Consider the following 20928-nt stretch of genomic DNA (forward strand, 5'->3'; position numbering starts at 1 on the left):
TGTCCGGCTCTATGCTGTTGGCTAGCTCAGAGCCTGGAGCCTGCTTCGGATTCTTTGTCTCCCTCTCTCTCTGACCCTCCCCTGCTCGCACTGCCTCTCTCTGTCTCTCAAAAATAAATTAAAAAACATTAAAAAAAAAAGATAGATGTGTGCAGCTGCTTGAGATTTCATGTGATTTAACTAGAGAGCAGACAGGTGTAAGTAAGGATGGGGATTTCTGTACTGTGAGTGAATGAAATACTTTATATGAAATTGTGAGTACTCAATGTCGATAAAACCTCTCCAGATCTCCTCATATTGTCTGGTATGTATAAGGCATTCAATAAATCTGAAGATTTCCTGGTGCATTACTGCTCCCTAAATAGGAGTATCAGGGAAAAGTACTTATATTAGAACTTCTGATTCAGCTCTTCAAAAGGAAAGTAATTATTAAGTGCTAGGCTCTCTCTCCTGAAATATACCTATGCGAATCTAAGTAAAAAATTATCCTTTTTTTCAGTTCCCTTTTTGGACAGAATGGGCCCAGCAGGGTCTTTGAGTTCCTGCCAAACAAACCAAGAGACACTGGAAAACTTTCGGCATCCTGAAGATGGTGACTGGAAATTTAGGGAGACTTTCCGTATGGGCAGGGGCATGCGCAGTACTGGGAGGCAGGGGTGTGGCGCTGCAGGCGAGAGACGCAGGATGATCACTCTCGGGAAGATGGGTGAACAGGTGGAGAGAAAGGCTGGGCGTTTCCCTCCCAGTGTCTTTGCGAGTGTCTCATTGTGCTTTTCTTTCATATTAAATCCACACGAGTAACAGGTCTTCAGTGCTCTCCCGGCCTCGTCCTTTGCACCAACCCAATCTGACGATTTGCCCACATGTAGCCTTTCTAAAGCGCATACTTGCGGAGGATCTAGTACAAGGTTTTGGGGGTTACTTCAGGGGAAGAAAATACCAAATCTTCTCAGTGGAAAAGAGTCCTGGTTGGTTATTAAGGGGGGATTTGTGGGGTGTCTTTGATATGTAGCTTGATGGAGTCTCAGATACTCAGCTGTGAATAAAAATGGAGAGAGAACACAAGTGGAATGTAACCACTTACTTCCGTCTTAAGAGTGTAACCTATGGTCTTTATTATCTCCTACTGAGCTCTGTGGGACACTAGCTCCTCAGAAGTTATTTTAAATGCATTACTTCTTAGTGGTTATGAGTTTATTACTACAATTTCCATAATGGGTAGAGTCCTACATCTGCTCTGCTATTTCAGGAAAGAAATCATCTCCGCCTAAAGCTGCTACGTTAGGGCTTGCTTATGAAAATGTTTGTGTAAATGAATTAAGATGATTTTCAATCGATAAAGTATTTTCCTACTGAGAAAAATTTTTTGGGTGATTTGTATTTAGCAAAAGCAAAACTGTTGAAAGAGATACTTATTAGAAAGGCCTTAAGATTTTCTAAACATCACAAATATAAAAACATTACAAGTACTATTGAAAACTGTTAAAATAATACAATTAGTAGTATCAACCAAAGTTACTTGGTAAGTCATATTTCCTTTTCTCTGAAGAATATTAATGGATGTAGATAATTTATCCCATGGGCAAAATTCTTAAAAGTCGGAATTAAAAGGTTCAGGTCAGAGGAAAAGGAATAAATTGGATGGCTGCACAATTTTAAGTTTATTCAAAATAAAGTATTTCAAAACTAATTGAGTGCTAATCAGAGGCAGGCATATGTATGGGGAAATTAGTATTTAGTGCAAGGGAGAAAATTAATATATCTATGTTTTTGTGTATTGATATATGCACACATGCATATATTATATAAGATATATGTGTGTACTGTTATATATGTACATGTATATATAGAGTGTAACCTCTGGAAAGATCACGTGTGATAAGTAAAGTTTGTAACCTAGTTCCGATGCTGTAGTGAATAAATGCAGATATATGTATGGAAAATCTTCCTCAAGGTTGTGTTCACAAGACAGTAAGAAATACCTTCTAAGCGGAGTAACGCATCATAAACATTGTTTAGCTTCAGAAGTGAACATGTGGGGGAAATGGGCGTGGCTGAAAAATTGCTCTCTCTCTCCTTTTCCAGAGAGTTCTGCAGCCTGAGTAGTGAGATTACGGAGGGAACCACCACCCTTGCTTTTCTCTACGGCACAACACCTTTTCCTCAACTGCCCCTTTGCAGGCCACGTGGCACAGAACAGGCTTTCTTAGGTTGTTGAAAGAAATTATTACTTAGAATGTAGAAAGTTAGGATGGCTCCTAGTCTCATATACAATTACAGACTTTCTAAAATTTTTATAAATTTCAGTCACTAAGGCTTAAAGATAGAAAACAGTGAGCATCTGACTCCAAATGTCAGACCGTTCCACTTTGTAGTCCTTGTCCTCAGGGATGCACTGCCAATTTTACACTGCACGGAGATTCAGCTAAGTTGCAGTCAGCATGACTATATTCAGGTGGAATAAGTCATTAAAATGAGGATCACATTCGTGATATACAACACTGTTCTAAGGAAAAAAATAAATTTCAACAGTACGGAAAGCTGAAGCCACATTTTATTTAAGAATGAGATCTACAGAACTCGTTGTCCGTGGTCTGCTTTCTTCCACTAGAACATAAACTCATCTGAGTGCAGGGTTCTCGTCTGTTTTGTTCTCTAGCATACCCCGTGCCCAGCTTAATAAATATTTATGGATGAATAAATGAATTTCTCAATCAATTTTATTTAGCAACAGCATATATCATTACAATGTATCAACATAGAAATAACAGCATACACAATGGAAAGACACATGGAAGAACAGCGCCGTATCAGTTTTGAGCAGAACGCACAGTTCCCAGGGCCACAACACCCTCAACCTCCCGTGTCTGGGTGTCTGTCTTGTACATGTCACAGTGCCTAACCGGCTCTCTCTGTGTGGGGAGTTCTCAGTTGGATTTGGGAGATTTTTACAGGTTGGTGCCAATATCTTCTTCATGTACAAGGAATCATATTTCTTTCAAAATGAATGAGGTGGTGGAGTGGTCATAGGTCCCGGGCAACCATTTTCAATAAGAGCAAATATAAGGAATGCTTTTTGGGAAAAGATTCTGGTAATTTTTAAAATTACCAAATCATTATGCAATTGTAAAGCCCAGAGGTATTACTATACAAACATTACATTTTTATACAAGAGACAAATACGAGTATTGCACTGTTTTAAAAGCTAAGTATTAATGATCATCACTGTCACACCACAGTTAACTTTACAGAATATTCTTTACGTATATAGGAAACCACTGAATCTCAATCATTTTAGCTTATTTTTGGTAGCATGCTTCCTGAAAACAAGCCATGCTTACAAGGTGATTCAATATTTTGGTTTCAGAAATCAGCTCGCCAGTGCCTTTAATGAGAGGGATGAAAAGGATACTGTCTACATTATACCTACAATGCACATGAAAACACTTTATTTCACACAGAACAGGCAAGATTTCAGAGAACCTTTAAAGAAAACAGCTGTGTATATTCAGAAAACAAGCACACAAACTCAGATATTTACTTTGAGAAGTGGAGTTAGGAGTGATAGAAGCCCATCTTTCTGTGCAGTGACCTCATTTCAAGATAGGGGAACTGATAGGTCAGTATTACTAAGTGACTCTTTTTCAACATCTATGAATATTCTTGAGAAAGATGAGGATTAATTCTTCTTTTGTTCTAGGATCTCGGAAAAGTCACAGAACTTAAAAAAAATTTTTTTTCTGGTAGTCCAGAGTTGGTCATCCAAGAAGAATCCCACATGAAAAATTAGCTTAAATTTACTACACAGGAGAACAAGACGTGAGCCTTAGTTAGGAATGGTCGAACAGCGTGGAACTCATTTCCTTCTTGATCAATTTCTTAAAATAGGATTCTTCATCAGAGGCTGAAAAGAGGAGGACTGTACTGAAGTATGACTTTCCATTACTGTGTCTTTTTTAGGAAAAGAAATATATACATATATATGTATGTATGTATATATATATATGTATGTATATATATGTGTGTGTATATACATATGCTGCTTTTCAAGTCTCATGCAATTTTTACACAAATAAGTTAGAAGGTGTATATTTTGCAGTCTTACACAAAAACTGCTGTCGGTTGGTTTGCATTCTAAAATCATCAACTTCCAATCAAGGCTTGGCAGATTAACAGTAGATTGCTGGCTGGTGATGCAACACAGAGAAAACTAATTGCAACACAAGGAAACTTCTTTCTCTCTGGCATTTTCATGCTTTGATCTCAGGGCCAAAAGTTTTGGAAAAAACTTGATGTTACTAAAAACTAAAGTTACACAAGCTAAAAGCTGAATAACACAAAATACTTCCACTTTATTTAGAGTAAGGGCTTCATGAATTATTAAAGATGTGCTCCGCCTAATTAGACAGTGAGCTGAGGATTTGGGTCACCGACTGTTGATCTCCTTTGACCAGCATTGACTCTAAAGGGAAGGCTTGACTTTCGGGGAGAAAAATCTACCAGATACTCTCTATTATTTAGAAGGTATTTTCATTAGGACCTCTTTGAGAAAATGTCCTTAAAACTCGGAGTATTTTTCATGTTATGATGTGGCAGAATGGAGCAATCAGATTTGTCTTAATTCTTAGGAGAAGGCCAATAAATTATACTGCGTACATGTCATTGGTCAATGAGAAAAATAATCGGTGCAAAACACCCTTTTCACATTAGAAATAAATATAAAACAAAATTATTTTGAAAGCATTTGGTTGTATAAAACAGGCTCATTAAAATCTTTCTTTACATTCACATCTCCGCCATTATAAACAGACAATGCAAATCACTATCCAATGATTAAACTACTTGAAAATGATCCATTTGACACTCTTAACTATTATTACATTGATGTGTTAAAAACATATTAACAACAATAATATGGTGTTTACCACCAGATGTTTTTCTGTGACTGCTTGCTGAATTTTTCTTGTTCATTCTTATGTCCTTTGGAATGTTACATTCCTACATTTCTAACTAGAGTGTGACAGTTTCAATTTTTAACATCTTAGCATGTTTTCCAAGAACAACTATGCAACAAAAGATAATACAAATAGAAGTACCGAAAGTACTCAAAGCTCAGGACAAACCTATTCAGGGCCTCGACGGACTCCAGTGGATCACGTGGCCCCTGACCCATGTCACCCCAGCTACGACGCAGCGCCACCCTGCTCCCAGTGGCTGGGGAGTTAAATCTGCCTGTGGACAAGACGGAACAGCATAAAGCAGAGACCAAAACTTACCATAATTGTGGTTACAACCACTGTTCTGTTCTCAATAGCTGCTGTGTCGTTCCCAAGAGTGGGCACATCTTGAATCAAGACTAATTTATCCATATCATTCCAGTAACCAACCTGCCAAACAGAGGAAACTGTTGAAGACACGTTTTAGAACACCTTTCTCTAGCTCTGTTTAGAACGATAGGGTATACTAATAGGCAAGCAAATATAAAAGGAGACCAAAAGGTTTTGGGAGTTTTCTTAGTTGATGATGAGCCGATTTTTCTAATTTTTCTGATGTTAATGGTACTTACTAACAACAAAAACGTAGTATTTGTGAACGTACTAAACTTAACTATTTCTTAAGTATTGTGTTAGTATTTGTGAACATATTAAGATGAAGTGAGCATTAACATGTCAGAAAGAGGCACTGTATTACCCACACATGTTGTATGGATAATCACAGGACAGATGGAGGAAACTGACTTTCATTAATATGGTTTGATATAGTTCTTAGTTTGAGCTGAAATGATGAGCATATATCAGCTCAGCAATTGTTTTCAGGTGCCCACCGGAATCTATTTGTAGCAGATGTTTATTTAAGAACTCGGTGAAAAAGTTAATTTAAAAACAAATAACACCTCTGTGGCGTACACCCACTGCCTTGCACACCCTCAATTCCTACATGTACTTAACAACTAAAAAAGCAACATGTCAGTTAACATGCTTCCTGTTAATTCTCTCCGCGTGACAGTCCTATGATGTGAAAATAGGTTTCACTGTTTAGCACTTCGTTCAGAGACAGCCACCTTCCAGGTCTCAGCAGCTCATTCTCTAGGAATGGCATTTTTCCTTATTGATGAGTTCCCACAACAAAAAACCCACAGATTTGGGACACTTTCCCAGACAGTCCTCAGATGTTGGCAAGACCTTGACATTTTACATCTAAAAATGGCCCATGGCTTCATGACCCTCTATCCTTAAAAGATAAATGATTTAGAAATGCTGACGAGTTAAGATAATAAGCAAAACTCTACCGAATTGGATCTGTTTGCCTTATATTTACTTGTAATTCTGTGCAAAAAGAAAGCCGTGGCTTGGGGTATGGGACCATTCATGGCAGATTTCATCAGACCATGGACTCACTGTGAAGTGAGTCAGTTAGAGCAGACAATGATATAGGGGTCACCTCCTGTAGAAAGGAACCTTAAGTTTGGACCTAGAACCTCAGGTGAGATGGAGTTTCTCTCTCTGTTCTTCACAACATTTTACAGCGTACCAACAACTTTTCCCAAGCCTGATCTCATTTAATCAGATGGAGCGCTATTGTTCCTAGAGATGGAAATTGTGAAGGATATTTTTGTAATGCTAGATCAAAAATAGCGAAGAACTGAAATCACTAAAATGGCAGGGATGTCAGAAAAATATTTGTCTTCTCTGGACTCACAGCGCCATGCTGTGAGTAAACATCTCTGTTTTTACAGTGAACCTTGCCTGTGCTGTAAGAATCGGGGGAGGACTGAGGGGCTATGAAGAGCCCCTGTTCTACTTAAAGCTTGTTCCCGGGAGGGCTGATATGAACAGGCCTATCCCCCAGAATATGCATTAATTCCCATACCAGCCCTAAAGAAAACTCTTACAGGCCCCGGGATGGACAGGTTTCATGGGGATCAAGACCATGAGCTCTGGAGCCCGGTAGGCCCCGGTTTCCACCCCATCTCCACCTCTTTCTAGCTGAGCATCCCTGGCGGCTTACTCAGCTTCTGTGGGTCTTACTTTTCTCTTCATTAAAATGAGAATAAATAGGGGCTTGTGGGTGGCTCAATTGGTGAAGTGTCGACTTTTGATTTTGGCTCAGGTCATGATCTCACGGTTTGGGGGACTGAGCCCCACATAGGGATCTGTGCTGACAGAACAGAGTCTGCTTGGGATTCCCTTTCCCTCGCTCCCCTCCTCTTAAAAATAAACAAACTTAAAAAAAATAAAATTAGAAAAAATACATCTCACTTTCAGGTTGCTGTGTGGATTAAATATAAAAATACACATCAGTTTTCCACTTCTGTGTCTGACATGTAACCTGCTCTGGATGAACACAATGTTTCCAACTGAGAATCCCCGCACCATGCACTTCCGGTTGCAGGGAACTTCCGGAGGCCCACCGGAGGGGAGGGTCCCACCACACTCAGCAGCTGGCCCTTCAGAAAGGACTTTGCAGCTGCCTCTTAACGAGTCTCTTTATCAGTGCCTCTGTCACAGAAGTCAGCCAGACCGAGGGGCACACGTTCTGATCTATTTTCAGAGAGAGCTCCCTTGCTGGCAACTGTTCCATTTACAAGAACGATAGCCCACGTTGCAGACATATCGCTGAGTTTCGCTAGCAGACTGTTTCTTGGGGTAGCTCATTTTTAAGTTTAACATGCCTGACAGAATGCCCAAGTTGCTCACGGCCACGGAAAAAACGAAGATGGATGAGTCTACACGATTTTACACTTCGCATTTCTTTTAAGAGCCTTAGATGGATGTCAGCCGAGTGGGAAGATGTACATCACTCTCCCAACCTACTCTTCAACCTTCCCCTCCAAAAACCTAGGCGCCGCCAATGGCATCACAGAGCAACAGGCCACGGAAGAATTCAGCGCTGTAAATAGCTCACTTGCTATCGGCTCTACTTTTTTACCTTATTCTTTCTTTTACGGAGAGGTCATTCTACTCCGCACTTACTGTTTTGTGGAGTAGGGGGTAGTCTTTTGCATTTCAGAAAGCTTCTGTTTACGTGGCAACTTGTGCAAAGTCTGGTGTGTGGCAGGAAAGTGTGCCTGGCTGTAGCCAATGGTTGTTTGGGCCTTTGGAGGGCTCTGTCTGCTCCGTGGCTGGCAGGATTTTGCCCCAAAGGGCCTCCTCCTTTCTTGTTGCTGGCTGTGTGGACGAAGTGGGTACAGTTGGTGTGGACACAAACTTGCTACGTTTCTTGCTGGGAGCACATCTCGTTCTCCTGCTGCGGGCAGAGTCTTTGTAGGGGCCTGTAGGACAGCCCTGCTCCCCAGGTGCCCTGTCGCCTGCTCTCCCCATGTGGTCCGGGGAGGCCACAGGTCCCCCCTCCCCCTGCAGTTGCTGGCAGCCTGCACTCCAGGAGATGCCCCTGGGAGGCTGAGATGCCAAGAGTGGTCTCCACAGCGGCTCCAAATCTCTCCTTCTTGCACCCGTGCACAAGCACATCCCCTGACAGACTGCCGCAAAACACAACTAGGAGAGTCTCGGACACTTTCCACGTGTGACCTGAACTGTCCTGCCTTCCTGACCGGCCTCAGGCTCTCGCCACATCCAGACTCTACTTCCTCCTGTCCGAACGCTCATTTCCTGCCTCCCTCCTCCACACGGCCTGCCTTGATTTGTCTTCCTCTGGCTGGAAGGGATCTCCTCCTCTTTAGGATTTCTACATGCCTTCTCTTTAACTGTCATGGAACTTACTAGACTCTACCTCACGAGAAAGTAAACTCCTTCAGAGCAGGTCTGCTTGGGTGGGGTAATGATGTAGAAGGTTCTGGAGTCAGACGCATCTGAATTAAGGTCTTTGTTTTCTCATTGCTGGGCCTTAGACAAGGACCCTTAACCTGTCAGGCCATAGTTTTCTCACTGGAAAAAGGGAGCTTATTGTACTCCCACTACATGTTTGTTGTGAGGATTAAGTCATACCAAGTCCAGTGTCTGGGACACAGCAGACATTTCGTAAGTTATAGCTAGGATTATTGCATTGCAGCAGGAAATTATACATGAGAAAGTTTTTAAAAATGGTCAAGGGTTGAGACAATTTTTAGATAAGGTGATTGAACACGCCTTTCCTTGGGCATCCTAGCTAATCCTAGTGAAAGGAATGTTAAAAATTCTATGTGTTAGGTCTCAAGTGTCTATAGCCAACTACTGTGGTCAGATTGTCTGGGTCCATGACATCAAGTACTTGTTGAGTTTTCAGATGACCACTGATATGTCCAGTCACATCATCAGACTAGCAGAGTTAGCTTCCGAAATCCAGGAAGTTGGCACCAGCAGCTTCCTGTCCAGCTTGGCCATCCCCTCGACTAGAGTTTCTCAGGTGTTTCTCTATCCCACTGGCTGACCGAGAATCTGAATCTCGTCTTTTTTTTTGTTCACTGGAATGTGGTTACTTGCTTATTTCAAGAACATTTAGTCTCTTCTAAATATGTTTTCTTTGTTCTCTCTGATGATTTCATAAATACATGGAGGTGAGGACATGTCTTACCGACAAGGTATGTTTTCCTACACAGTAAATATTGGTTGTTGAAATTTTCTTCTAAGTCTTTTTTAAAAAATATATTGCTTCCATTTTGAATCAAAGATATAAATGGTATATAAATTAGTTTGTTTCCATTTTGGCACACCATTGAGTATCAATTATATGACACAGTAATTTATTTCAGCACAGATTATAAAAAAATACTATTTGTAAGTACTCACATTTAAAAACCAATGTAGAACATCCAGCTACCTATTACATATAAGCCTTTAAAAATATCAAATGCAAAGTAAGAAGACAGGTTGAGTGTGGCTCACCTTTCTAGGCCCTGTGCTCTTCAGCTCAAACACATCCATTGTGTAATTGACCCTCCGTCCATAGTGGTCAAACTGAACATTCCCTGTCAGTCCTTGAATTCGAACCTATGAATGAAAAACAAAACCCATACATATATTCATTTGCCATTTTGCTTACAGAAATCTTGACTTCACCTGCTAGGCTTATGACTATAACTATAACTATAAGCTATAAATAACTACTAAAACCCTAGGGTATTTGAGCTGCTGGGATATAATCTGAAAGAAGTAAATCAAAGGGATATATAAGCAATTCTGATATATACTTGAAGATGAATATGTTTTGTTTTTTATGTGATAAAGAATACTTCCTTAGTATTGATGTATTGCCTATGGGAAAGGAAATATTGTTTGTTTATAGTTGCTTTTTATCTATGTACTCACATAATACATTAAATAGTCCTGCTAACCATGCTGTATCATATTCTCCTTGATAATATTAAAATTAAGCCTTGAGGAGTTTAAAATACAAATGTATTAAAAAAATCCAAGTGTACTTTATTCCAAATTTCCTTTTAATTCATTTTTACTTCTGATCTGAATTCATGGTGGTATTCTGGAACATTTAAAATGTAAGATTAAAACTATACACATATTACATTAATCATTTGAAAAACAGTGTTAGTATAATCTAAACACAGTAAAATAAACAAATTATGTAATCCAAGGTTACAAGACAATTTAAAGATCTACTGAGTCATTAGCAGCGTTTAAACAACATCTCTGGTTCTTGGACTTTCTGGTCCCAAGATAGCAAGTACTTCCTGCAGCCTTTGCAGTTCGGTACATCAATGTGACTAAAATAAGCGAATTGTACACAGAGGTGATGGGTGTCACCACTGGGCCAGAGCATTTAATTGCCAGTTAGAAACCTTCCATAACTCTCTTTCCCTTTGTAGCATCTGAGTTGGTAGCTGTTGTGTCAGCCTGAGTAATGACAACAGGCAGAGTCCCTCTCCTCATGTGACGTGTGTGTGACTGAGGAATACCCCCATTGTCTGAAATCGTTAGGACATGGGATTGTTTACTACTGTGGCATGAACTGCATTCTATCCCGTATTTTATTTAGAAACCTCTCGAAAATGATAATGGCTTTTGTAATATAGATTTATTCTCAGATAAATTATTCCATTGTCTTGGACAGGCCACACTGAGGGCTGTGAGCCAAACTGAACTTAAATAAAACTGTGAGTTACCTGTTTGAGTGTCCTCTCCATGTCAATTCCCTGGCCCCACGGAGCGGCAGGGTTTGCCAGACAATCCCCAGCATTTCCTCTCCTTGAAATATCAATTTTCTGCCTCCTAAGATTTCGGAATGTTTCAGCCATCACAAGGACTCCATCGTAAGTCAGAGCAGACGTGTACTAACAAAATGAAAGTGATTTTAATGGTGAATGATCAAATCTTATCAGTCACCAGGAACAGTCTGGGGGCCCTCTAACACCCCAAGAGGGGGCATTAAGCACCCTCATGTCCGAAGGTCAGTTAAATCACTGATAATTGACTCTATCTTCAGAAATTTCTATTATCACTTTATAACAAGGAGTATTTACCAAATCTTACCACTCTGATTTTAAAAGGAGAAAACACTCTGAAAAATAGAAATTTTAATGCACAGTTTTCCATTGGGTGAGAAAAACACCTCTTGGTGAGGTCTTTTCATTGTGTCTGAGTAGAAAGAGAAAAAGTGCAAGCACCTATGTGCATTATTGCCACCATCTCCCTGTGGTCACGTGCTGTGGCTGAGTCCAGAGGGTCGGGGCACCTCATTCTTTTCCCCTTCCGAAATGCCCAGCAGAGCTCCTTAAGATTTATTGTGCATTTACTGACTTGAAATGTATATGTTGGTTGGGTTTCTCAGAAGCCTGTGAGAATGTTTACTGTCACCTAGACACAAGATGCCAGAAACAACATCTCCTTATAGAATAAAAGCGTGTGTACTGGTCACTGTACACATAAGAATGCACATAGTTATTGTCTGGTGTCCACGTGCGTGGGGATGTTAGGTCATTCCCCTAAGTGTCCGCTCTAACATAGGGCTGACATGGAGAGGTGAAGGGAGGGCCCTGTGCTTTCCCATGATGCCCCTCGCCTCTCTGTGAGAAAAGATAAAGCCCTCAGGAAAAATTATTAAGGACAGGAAATGAAAGGAAAAACCGAGAACATGTAACTTGCTTAAGCTGCAAATAAAAAGAACAGGGAATACGTGTTGGGTTTGACTTGGTCATTCCCGAACACGTGGAAAACGGCACAATTTTCCCAAAGTGCGGCAGAGCGCCAACCCCCAGTCATGACAAAAGCCTGCAAGATCTCTTCTGGGAATTCCATATGGCCAGTTCTCTATGATGAATACACCGGAGGCGGTGTTGTGCTGTGAAAAGTCAGGGATGTCCCCCTGCTCTGCTGTTTGCAAAGGGAAAAATACAATTTGAAATTCAAATTGCAGAAAGTAAACTTAGGCAACGTGACTAGTAGGCACCAGCCAGGGAAGAGAGAATGAAACGTGGATGTGGTCAAGAATATAAATCCTAAGGAAGAACCTTTCTATGTAGAAAGCCTAATTAGAAAGCTTCAGCAGGAAGATGCATGGGAGACCTGTAAACTACCAGCCTTGTGACATATTCTTCGAAGACATGACGAGACAGGCGTAAGGGCAGGCATGCCCGCTCACAGCCGGGATGACGTCCCCCTCCGTCCGGGCCTGGGCCAGACGTCTCAGTAAAGAAAGCCACCAAACCATGTTGTTGTTGTTTTGTAAGGTAAGAAAATACAAACAAGAAATAAAGTAGAACTTACTAAAGATGTAAAAGGCCTGAGAAGAATGCAATGCTGGTATTTTAGGATCAAGGAGGACAACAACATCATCATCAGCAACAACAACAACAACAACATTGTTGCTTTTTTAATTGGGAGAAAAAAGCTGAGAAGCGATGGCACCAAAAAGCCGATGGGCTTGCTGTGTTTTCAAAGGTCCGTCCACTTTCATGAAACAAGTGAACTCGAAAAGAGAACAGGAATCATAGAGAGCAGAGCAGACAGCCAGCAAGAGCAGCAAGGGCCTTTGACAGGTCACAGAGGTGGGACTTGGAAAGGTGCAGGGGTTCACATAGGTTTTACCTTTTCAAAGGATATAATTCTCTTCCACATGTCTTACTGTGTTAACGTCCAAGAAGTCAGATTTATGGGCGCACACTTCTACATGGCATCTAGAAAATTCTTACTGAATAAACGCTTCATTTTAGGGCAGGGTAGAACTTGGTCTTGGCCTAGAGTTATTCCTGCTTTAGAGGGTGATCACCATGGTGAAGTGAGTTCTGGTTACCGGGGGTCGTAGATAGCAAGACAGAGTTTGGCAGAATCATAGTGCAGTGCTGAGAGCCCGGGCTTTGAGAGAAAAGAACTACATCAATTCTAACTCCGTTTGTTACTCCTAGTTTTATGGGAATGTGTACATTTTCCAGCTATGGAAGACAAAACGGAGCAGAACCAAACCAAACAAGATAACAGTACTATTTCCTGTGGTTGTTGCAAGGATGAAATATCACATCGGAGAACTCTTTGGAAAATGTGCTAGACACTGGCTAGGAATGGTGAGGTCTATAAAGATGTGTCCTACATGGTTACTGCTCCAAAGGAGTTTAGAGAAGTGCAACAATAAATATATAAAAATTATGTTAAGTCCTTGGTGAGAATGACACAATCCAATAATATGGAGATTACACAGGAGAAAGGGATCATGTTTACTGGGAGACTAAAGAAAGGCTTCATAGAGAAAGTAGGATTTGAGATGAAGGCTCAGATAAGGTGGTTGGGTTTGGACAGCTGGAAATAAAGGTAGAGGACAGCAAAGGTGGGAGCAAGGACACAAGGAATGGTAAGGAGGGAAAACTTTAGGGCTATTTCGGTTCAGCTGGCCAGAAAGAGAGCAGAAGCACCCATGATGGGAAAGATGTGCTCGGCCTACACTGTGGAGAACCTTTGTTCCAGAAGATTTCCTTTCCTTTAGGGCAGGGGGTGACAAAATCAGAAATTATGTTTCAAGTCTTTGGTGACACACACACACACACACACACACACACACACACAAATCAAGTACAAATCTATTAAGTACATTTGATCCTCATTATTCATGGAGGATGATATTCACAAATTCGCCTACTTGCTAAAATTTGTTTATAATGTCCAAATCAATAGCCGCAGGGGGTCATTTGCTGACGTGTGTGGAGTTGGTGAAAAATAGGGTCACACAACACAATCAAGCTAGGCAACACTCTGCCTTCTTGCGTAAGCTCCCATACTGTAAACATGGGGCCTCTTGTGGTCTACTTCGTGCCCGATTTTTCCAAAGTGATGTACTTTTTACTGATGATTTTACTTTTTAAGATGACCCAGAAGTGTAGTGTGACTGTGCTGTGTAGTGGTCCTACATGCAAGAAGGCTGTGTTGTGCCTTGTGGAGACAAGATGTGTGTTGGATTAAGTCCTATGGAGGAATGAGTGATACTGCTGCTGGCTAGGAGTTCAATGTTAATGAATCCACAATGCATTAAATAGGGTGTCTTTAAACAGACTTAAAACAATATGTTATATGTTATGTGTTGAATGGTTGACAAATATGTTATGACCAGAGGCTTGATAGAACTTACCCTTGTATTTCCCGTAGGAGGATGTGTTCAGAGTGCACTCAGCATTCGTGGCAACTTTATAGACCATAACTACCATGTATAATGAAAACTGATTGTGCATATTTATGAAATGGTAAGTGCCTAGCATCCTGATAATAAGCGTGTGAAAAATGAGAAAATTATGTTTTTATATACAAAACAAAGGGTCTCACACTGTGGCATAGATAAGCCTAGTTGGAGGTTATTAAATAGGAGACACTGGGATGGGTTCAAGGCAAGATAGGGAATGACAGACCATATCAGTGTGCCTAGAGGGGAGGACCACAGTGGACACTCTAAGCACATGGTGACGTTAGTATTCACAAGGAGCTACAAAACACTACCAAGACGTTTGAAGCCCATTCTAGACACTATAGCTCAAAGGGTCATAAGATCTTAGAAAGATGGCTTACAGAAGAAATGCCCAGCTAAATGATGGGCTGACAATGGGTGGGGTGAGGAAGGAAGGGTCAGACTGGTCGGCATGAGGGGCAGAAGTGCAAGGAAGTCTGCACACAGACAACAGAATGAGGGTGACATGCCATATGGCAAAGTGTCAGGATCAGAAATGAATCCCACAGTAAGCTTTCCAGCCCTCTCTTTGTACATTAACTAACGCTTGATCTAATTGGGCTTTGCGGAGGGTTATCTCTGAACTTGAATGAAAGTTGGAGGACTCCTCAAGGTGCTTTTAATTTGGAGGGTTTTTTGCATCTTGAAAATATTTTGGCATTTTAATATGCTTTCACATATATTATTCAAGTTCGGAAAGTGGTAAAATACAGCAGACAATGCACTTGTCTAAGACTCAGGAAGCCCATAATTGAATTCTGGGCATCCTGCAAAGTCAGAGACAGCCAATTAACACACCTGTTTAACAACCTGTATTTATTAGTCCATAAATCAGAAGAAATATAGTGCTTGACACATAGCAGATACTCAATATATGTTCTATCTTGAAATTTTATGATTCTATAGAGTAGTGAAGATGATATGATCAGCCAAATTCCTGTTTTACTGAGGGGAACTAACATGGCTGGTGGGGAAAGTGTTATATTTAGAGAACGAAAGAAATGAGACTATTGACCTCTAGATCTACATTACCTACAGTTTTCTAGGCTTAAATTTCCAAATGACATCTGAAAACTTTTTAGAAGAAAACATTGACAGTAAAGAATAAGCACATGTTGAGAATGAGAATTGCTTATTACGTAGGCGCTCAAAGCCACTAAGTTTGAGTTTAAGATACACTATGCCATTATTTACATGATATTTAAGGCGGTTGTCTCTGTTTCAGGTGAGGGAAAACGGGCTATGAGAAGTCTGCCAGCTTCTTTAGTGGATACCACTAACATGTTTCCGCAATATCAATCACAGCAAAATTAAGCAACCTGACCTTTAACTATTAGTTTGAAAGAGAAATTTTGCAGGAGCTAATGCATTTTACATTTCTATCAATTCCCCAGTTTGCTTACTCATTATAAATCACTTTGCAAATATCGTTTTTGTTTAGTGGTGGTTTGGGGGTGGACCAGTTACCAAGGGGTGTTCACCTCTGAGATGAGATGAGGTGAAGGAAAAATTGTCTTAAAGCACACAATTTCTTCACAAATTTATATGTGAAGTAGTAATAATGGTCATAGTAAACTGCTTCAGTTAATGTCTAACAACCTTGCTCTTACATATAAAATTTAGAAACTATTAAAAACTTGTGCAGTACAGTGATAATGACAAAATGCTTCTGCTCTAACTATGCCTGATAAAACTTACTAGAACAATGACATAATGAATTTCCTACTTTATATTTTAAAAATACTAAAAATACATAGGATGAAAACAAATACATACCTTTGGAGGAGTCTCAGATCCTGGATACTCTCTCTGGTCTAGTTTCTTCCAGCGATCCATTAGTTTGGTTACCATAGGCGTATTAAAATCAACCAGCTGGAATCCTGTAACATTAGCTCCACCATGGATAAATCTCTCAAGAGAAATGTCCTTGAATCCCTATAGAAATCAATATGATAGTTTGTTAAGTTTAGTTCATAATTATACATTTCAGCTCTTTAATGGTAACATAAGTTAATAACCAACATGTACATCTATTTAGATTTCTAATAAAGCAATTGCTGGAAACATGTGGTGGGTTTAATGAGGTCAACTTAACTGTTAAATTCTGTCATCCAAAATCTAATACATGAGGAAAGGATAGAAATATTTTTAGTTCAGTTCAACTCAATTTAACAAGTATTTCTTGAATGGCTCTGAATGCCTTTTATGAAGCATGAAGGGGGATATAGGAGATGAAAATGACAGTACCCAAAAGTCTCCTATTGAGGGCATAATAGCCCTCTGATGTAGAGATATAGAAATGTGTCTTATGTGAAGTGAATATCAAGTTATTACGATACTTTCAGTATGTGATGGGTAGCACATTTTTAGGAGGGTTCAGTTTAATTACGAAGTGGTCTAAAAGCAGACAGAGCCAATAATCTGAGCCAGGGAGGGTGGAAACTTTGATTATACGAGTCACTACAACCCTGAAAGCCCTGGGATGTGGTAATGGAAGAGAAGAGAGCTAGATGGGCCATTTGTGGACTTCTGTGTGATGGGAAACAAGATGGTGTCTCCCAGGTGGGCCAGGGGAACTTTGAGGGAAGACTGTTCTGTCTCTTGGTCCACAGGTAGTTGTCTGAGTTTCAAAAATTTTGGAAAATCATTTATTTTCTTTCTTTCTTTCCTTTTTAGTTTTTAAAAAATTATTTATTTATTTATTTATTTATTTATTTATTTATTTATTTTTGAGAGACAGAGAGAGACAGCGTGAGCAGGGGAGGGTTAGAGAGAGAGGAAGACACAGAATCCGAAGCAGGCTCCAGGGTCTGAGTTGCTGTCAGCACAGAGCCCAGCATGGGGCTTGAACCCATGAACCGTGAGGTCATGACCTTGAGCTAAAGCCGGGCGCTTAACTGACTGAGCCACCCAGGTGCCCCTTTTAAGTTTTTTTTTTTAATGTTCATTTATTTTTGAGAGAGAGAGTGCAAATCAGGGAGGGACAGAGAGAGGGAGACACAGAATCTGAAGCCGGCTCCAGGCTCTGAGCTGTCAGCACAGAGCCCAACAGGGGGATTGAATTCATGAACTGTGAGATCATGACATGAGCTAAAGTTGGATGCTCAACTGCCCAGGTGCTCCCCCTCACTTTTAAAAAAATTTTTATTTGTTTATGACAGAGAGAGAGAGAGAGAGAGAGAGAGAGAGAGAGAGAGAGCAAGAAAGCAAGTGAGCAAGAGAGCACGAGCTGGGGAGGGGCAGAGAGAGAGAGGGGAACAGAAGATCTGAAGTGGACTCTGTGTGCACAGCAGAGAGTCCCCCGATGTGGGGCTCGAATTCATGAACTGTGACATCATGACTGGAGCTGAAGGCACACGCCTGACTGACTGAGCCACCCTGGTGTCCTTCTCTTTCTTTGTTTTCTCGTTTTCCTCCCTCCCTCCCTTCCTTCCTACCATCTATCTATCCATCTATCTATCATCCAATTTTTTTTATACCTGGCCCCTTTTTTTCTGCTAAGTATTTAAGGCGCCTTACAAAAATACTAAATACAAATCATAAAACAAATAGGCAAGTACAAGAAGAGAGGGGAGAAGCCTATTACGTAAGCTAATTAACAAAAATCGAAGGTATTGGTTCAGAGAAAAGTTCGCCTCTCCCCAACACCCCCAACACACATGTGCTCATGAGTTTGTAGCATCCTTATTTGCATTCTCTTTGGTTTCTCTAAGAATTCAGTAACTGAAAATTTTTTTTTAACGTTTATTCATTTTTGAGAGTCTGAGAGAGACAGAGCATGACCAGGGGAGAGGCAGAGAGAGAGAGGAAGACACAGAATCCAAAGCAGGCTCCAGGCCCTGAGCTGTCAGCACAGAACACGACGTGGGGCTTAAACCCATGAACCATGAGATCATGCCTGATCTGAGTCGAAGTCAGACGCTTAACTGACTGAGCCACCCAGGCGCCCCTAGTAACTTTCTTAAAATGTGAATTTGATTCACTTGTGGGAATAAGGAACTAAGGAAAAGTGCTTTGTTTATCCATCTATCTATTTATTTGGCAAAAATCAAATGTGCAGCAGTGAGCCTGCAGTCACCGGGGAAACCCGTGCAGGAATCAGGGAGAAGAGAAAGACCTGAGGTCTCTCTTCCGGAATATGTCTCAGCCTTGATTTTGGAAGCATCTGTGTTTTTGTTAATAACGAAGCAGGCTACACACATACATTGCTGTGTGGCTATCTGAGAACAAACAGCCAGTCTACTGGCATCTATGCAAAGTTGCATGGTCGTCTGCGTGGCCCAGTGCTCAGGATAGGAGACGACCTCGCAGAATTAGCTGCATGGCCCAGTGCTCACAAAGTTGCTACCAAAGACTCCAGGAGCGTGTGTTTATAGCTACCATTGATGCTGGGCGTCTTACATGTGGGCACCGTGCTGAGCACCTCATACAGGCTATCTAGTTAGTTCTCATAAGCTTTGAGATAGATCCACATATTAGACTTCTCTTATAAACAAGGAGACATAGGCTCAGAAGATTACAGCAAAACATTGAGGATCATGCAGAAAACACACCCTATGTGTAGGAACCAAGATGGCCTTGCATTTGCCTTTTTTGCCTTTTGCTCCTGTGTGTTCTTATATGTGTATGTGTTTTCAGTTTTGGTATCTATCACTAATGCCTCTTGGAGAGGGAGGGTGATCCTGTAGAAAACCTTCCAGGCCCTGACCCCTCCTCCATAACTCTCTGGCCTCAGGTCTTCCGTGTGCAACATGACAGTGACAATACCAGAGTAGCCAGCACATCTAGTTTGAGCTCAGCCAGTTACAGCTATTATTAATTAATTCCCTCGACAAATATTTATCTCATGCCTATTAAGTGCCAGCTAATTTGACAGCTCATCAGTAACATTCTAATTTCACTGGGAAAGAAACTAGACACCAGAAAGCAAATCTATGTTTCTGAAATGGGAAAAACACTGTCCATCAATCTCTAGCTAGTAAAATGTCAGCCGAACATTTGTTTGCTTCTATGAGAAGATAGGCAGATCCACAGGCAGGCCAAAAATAAAATCGGTTTTCTAAAAGCCACAGTGATTCTACTAGTGCATTAGTTGCTAATTGATGACGTTATTATATTCTTTCATCAGTGGCTGGAATCGAAGGCCTGCCCAGCTTCCTCTTGCTGTGTTCTCCCACAGCTGGAAATTACCGAGGCAGAGGTGCAGCCTTCAGAAAAAACCGTGTGATGTAAAGTCTAACTGATGAATAACAGCCCACATTTCTCTGATTCTATCCTACTGCTCTGCTGAAGGTGAAGGAAAAAATATCACCGCATCTGATTTTAAACTCCTTTCAGTTATGACCTGAATGAATGGTGGGTGGCTCAGTTAATTTTAGCCATGTCGGCTTGAGGACAGGCAATATTTTTCCTTTCATGTACTTTAAAGGGGTTTAGATAGAAGAGTGATAGGATCTAGACTCTGAAGCAGTTTTCTTGGAAACAGTTACTTTGGTGGCTCTTGAGACTTCAGCTTTTACCCAGAGAACTGAAGTAGGGACAAAAGGTTCTGGGAGACACTGCTATAGAATTGTAACTCTTCAGAGTGTGTGTATGTGTGTGAAATCCATGGTTAAGTAAGTAATTTGACTAACTTTACAGTGTCTCTCTATATAATACACTGACAGCCTAAGGAAAGATTAACCTCCCACTTGGTTCTCCTTTTAATGTCCATTTATAGTTCATGCATCCTCTGGGGGCGAAGAAGCAGAAGGAAATTAGTAACTACAGGACTTCAGATCTCCTGCCGACTGCTGATGTAAATCTGCAGGTTGATCACATCATAGGTGTTCAGTAAATGCTCGCCCTTTAGGATTTGTCTAATTCTGATTACATTTCTGCTGTTTGGCGTTTCAGACTCAAAGGATGACTAAATCATATTGACACAGCTCTGGTCAGTCAACAGAAAGGCTGTCAGGGAGGATGAGAGAGGTTTCCTTTTAATGTCTTTTAAAAACTGATTGTTAAGAAATTGACCTAAAGTATGCATTTTTGGTGATCAAGTGTATACATGGTGGAATCAGATGTACTCAATGCAGAAGTAAAAAAGTGCAGTAAACACAAAGAAAGAGGTAAAACAATGTCTTAAGTTCATGGAATCTTGAGTGGGGTCAAGACTGCCCTTGAGCAAAAATGTGCTAATCTGCAAAACTTGGAAACTAAGTTCTAGTCACCATTCGGACATCAATTGGACAAGTCATCTTATTTTAATTTCCTTACCTTCTAGATGAGGCATGGATGGTGTACATGTCTGTGTTTTTGCTTGGTGAGGTGACGGATAGGTAAGGAATCGGT

At 40.7% G+C, this 20928-nt stretch overlaps 1 protein-coding gene across 8 annotated transcripts in view; it reads right to left on the bottom strand.

Annotated features, from left to right (window-relative positions):
* Window positions 1-20928, bottom strand: part of GRIA4 (glutamate ionotropic receptor AMPA type subunit 4) — a 552500-nt gene that overhangs the window by 55648 nt on the left and 475924 nt on the right. For 7 of the 8 annotated variants that reach the window (XM_029956122.1, XM_029956117.1, XM_029956119.1 and 4 more), the window contains 4 exons: window positions 16372-16530; window positions 11057-11224; window positions 9822-9926; window positions 5277-5387 (listed from right to left, as the gene is read on the bottom strand). In XM_029956122.1, coding sequence (XP_029811982.1) covers window positions 5277-5387; window positions 9822-9926; window positions 11057-11224; window positions 16372-16530 — 543 coding nt within the window. Of the gene's footprint in view, window positions 1-2702; window positions 3905-5276; window positions 5388-9821; window positions 9927-11056; window positions 11225-16371; window positions 16531-20928 lie in introns of those variants that run through there. The other variant, XM_029956125.1, reaches the window with a different exon arrangement.

Source organism: Suricata suricatta, chromosome 11 (genome assembly GCF_006229205.1).
Source record: "Suricata suricatta isolate VVHF042 chromosome 11, meerkat_22Aug2017_6uvM2_HiC, whole genome shotgun sequence".
Taxonomy (NCBI): Eukaryota; Metazoa; Chordata; class Mammalia; order Carnivora; family Herpestidae; genus Suricata; species Suricata suricatta.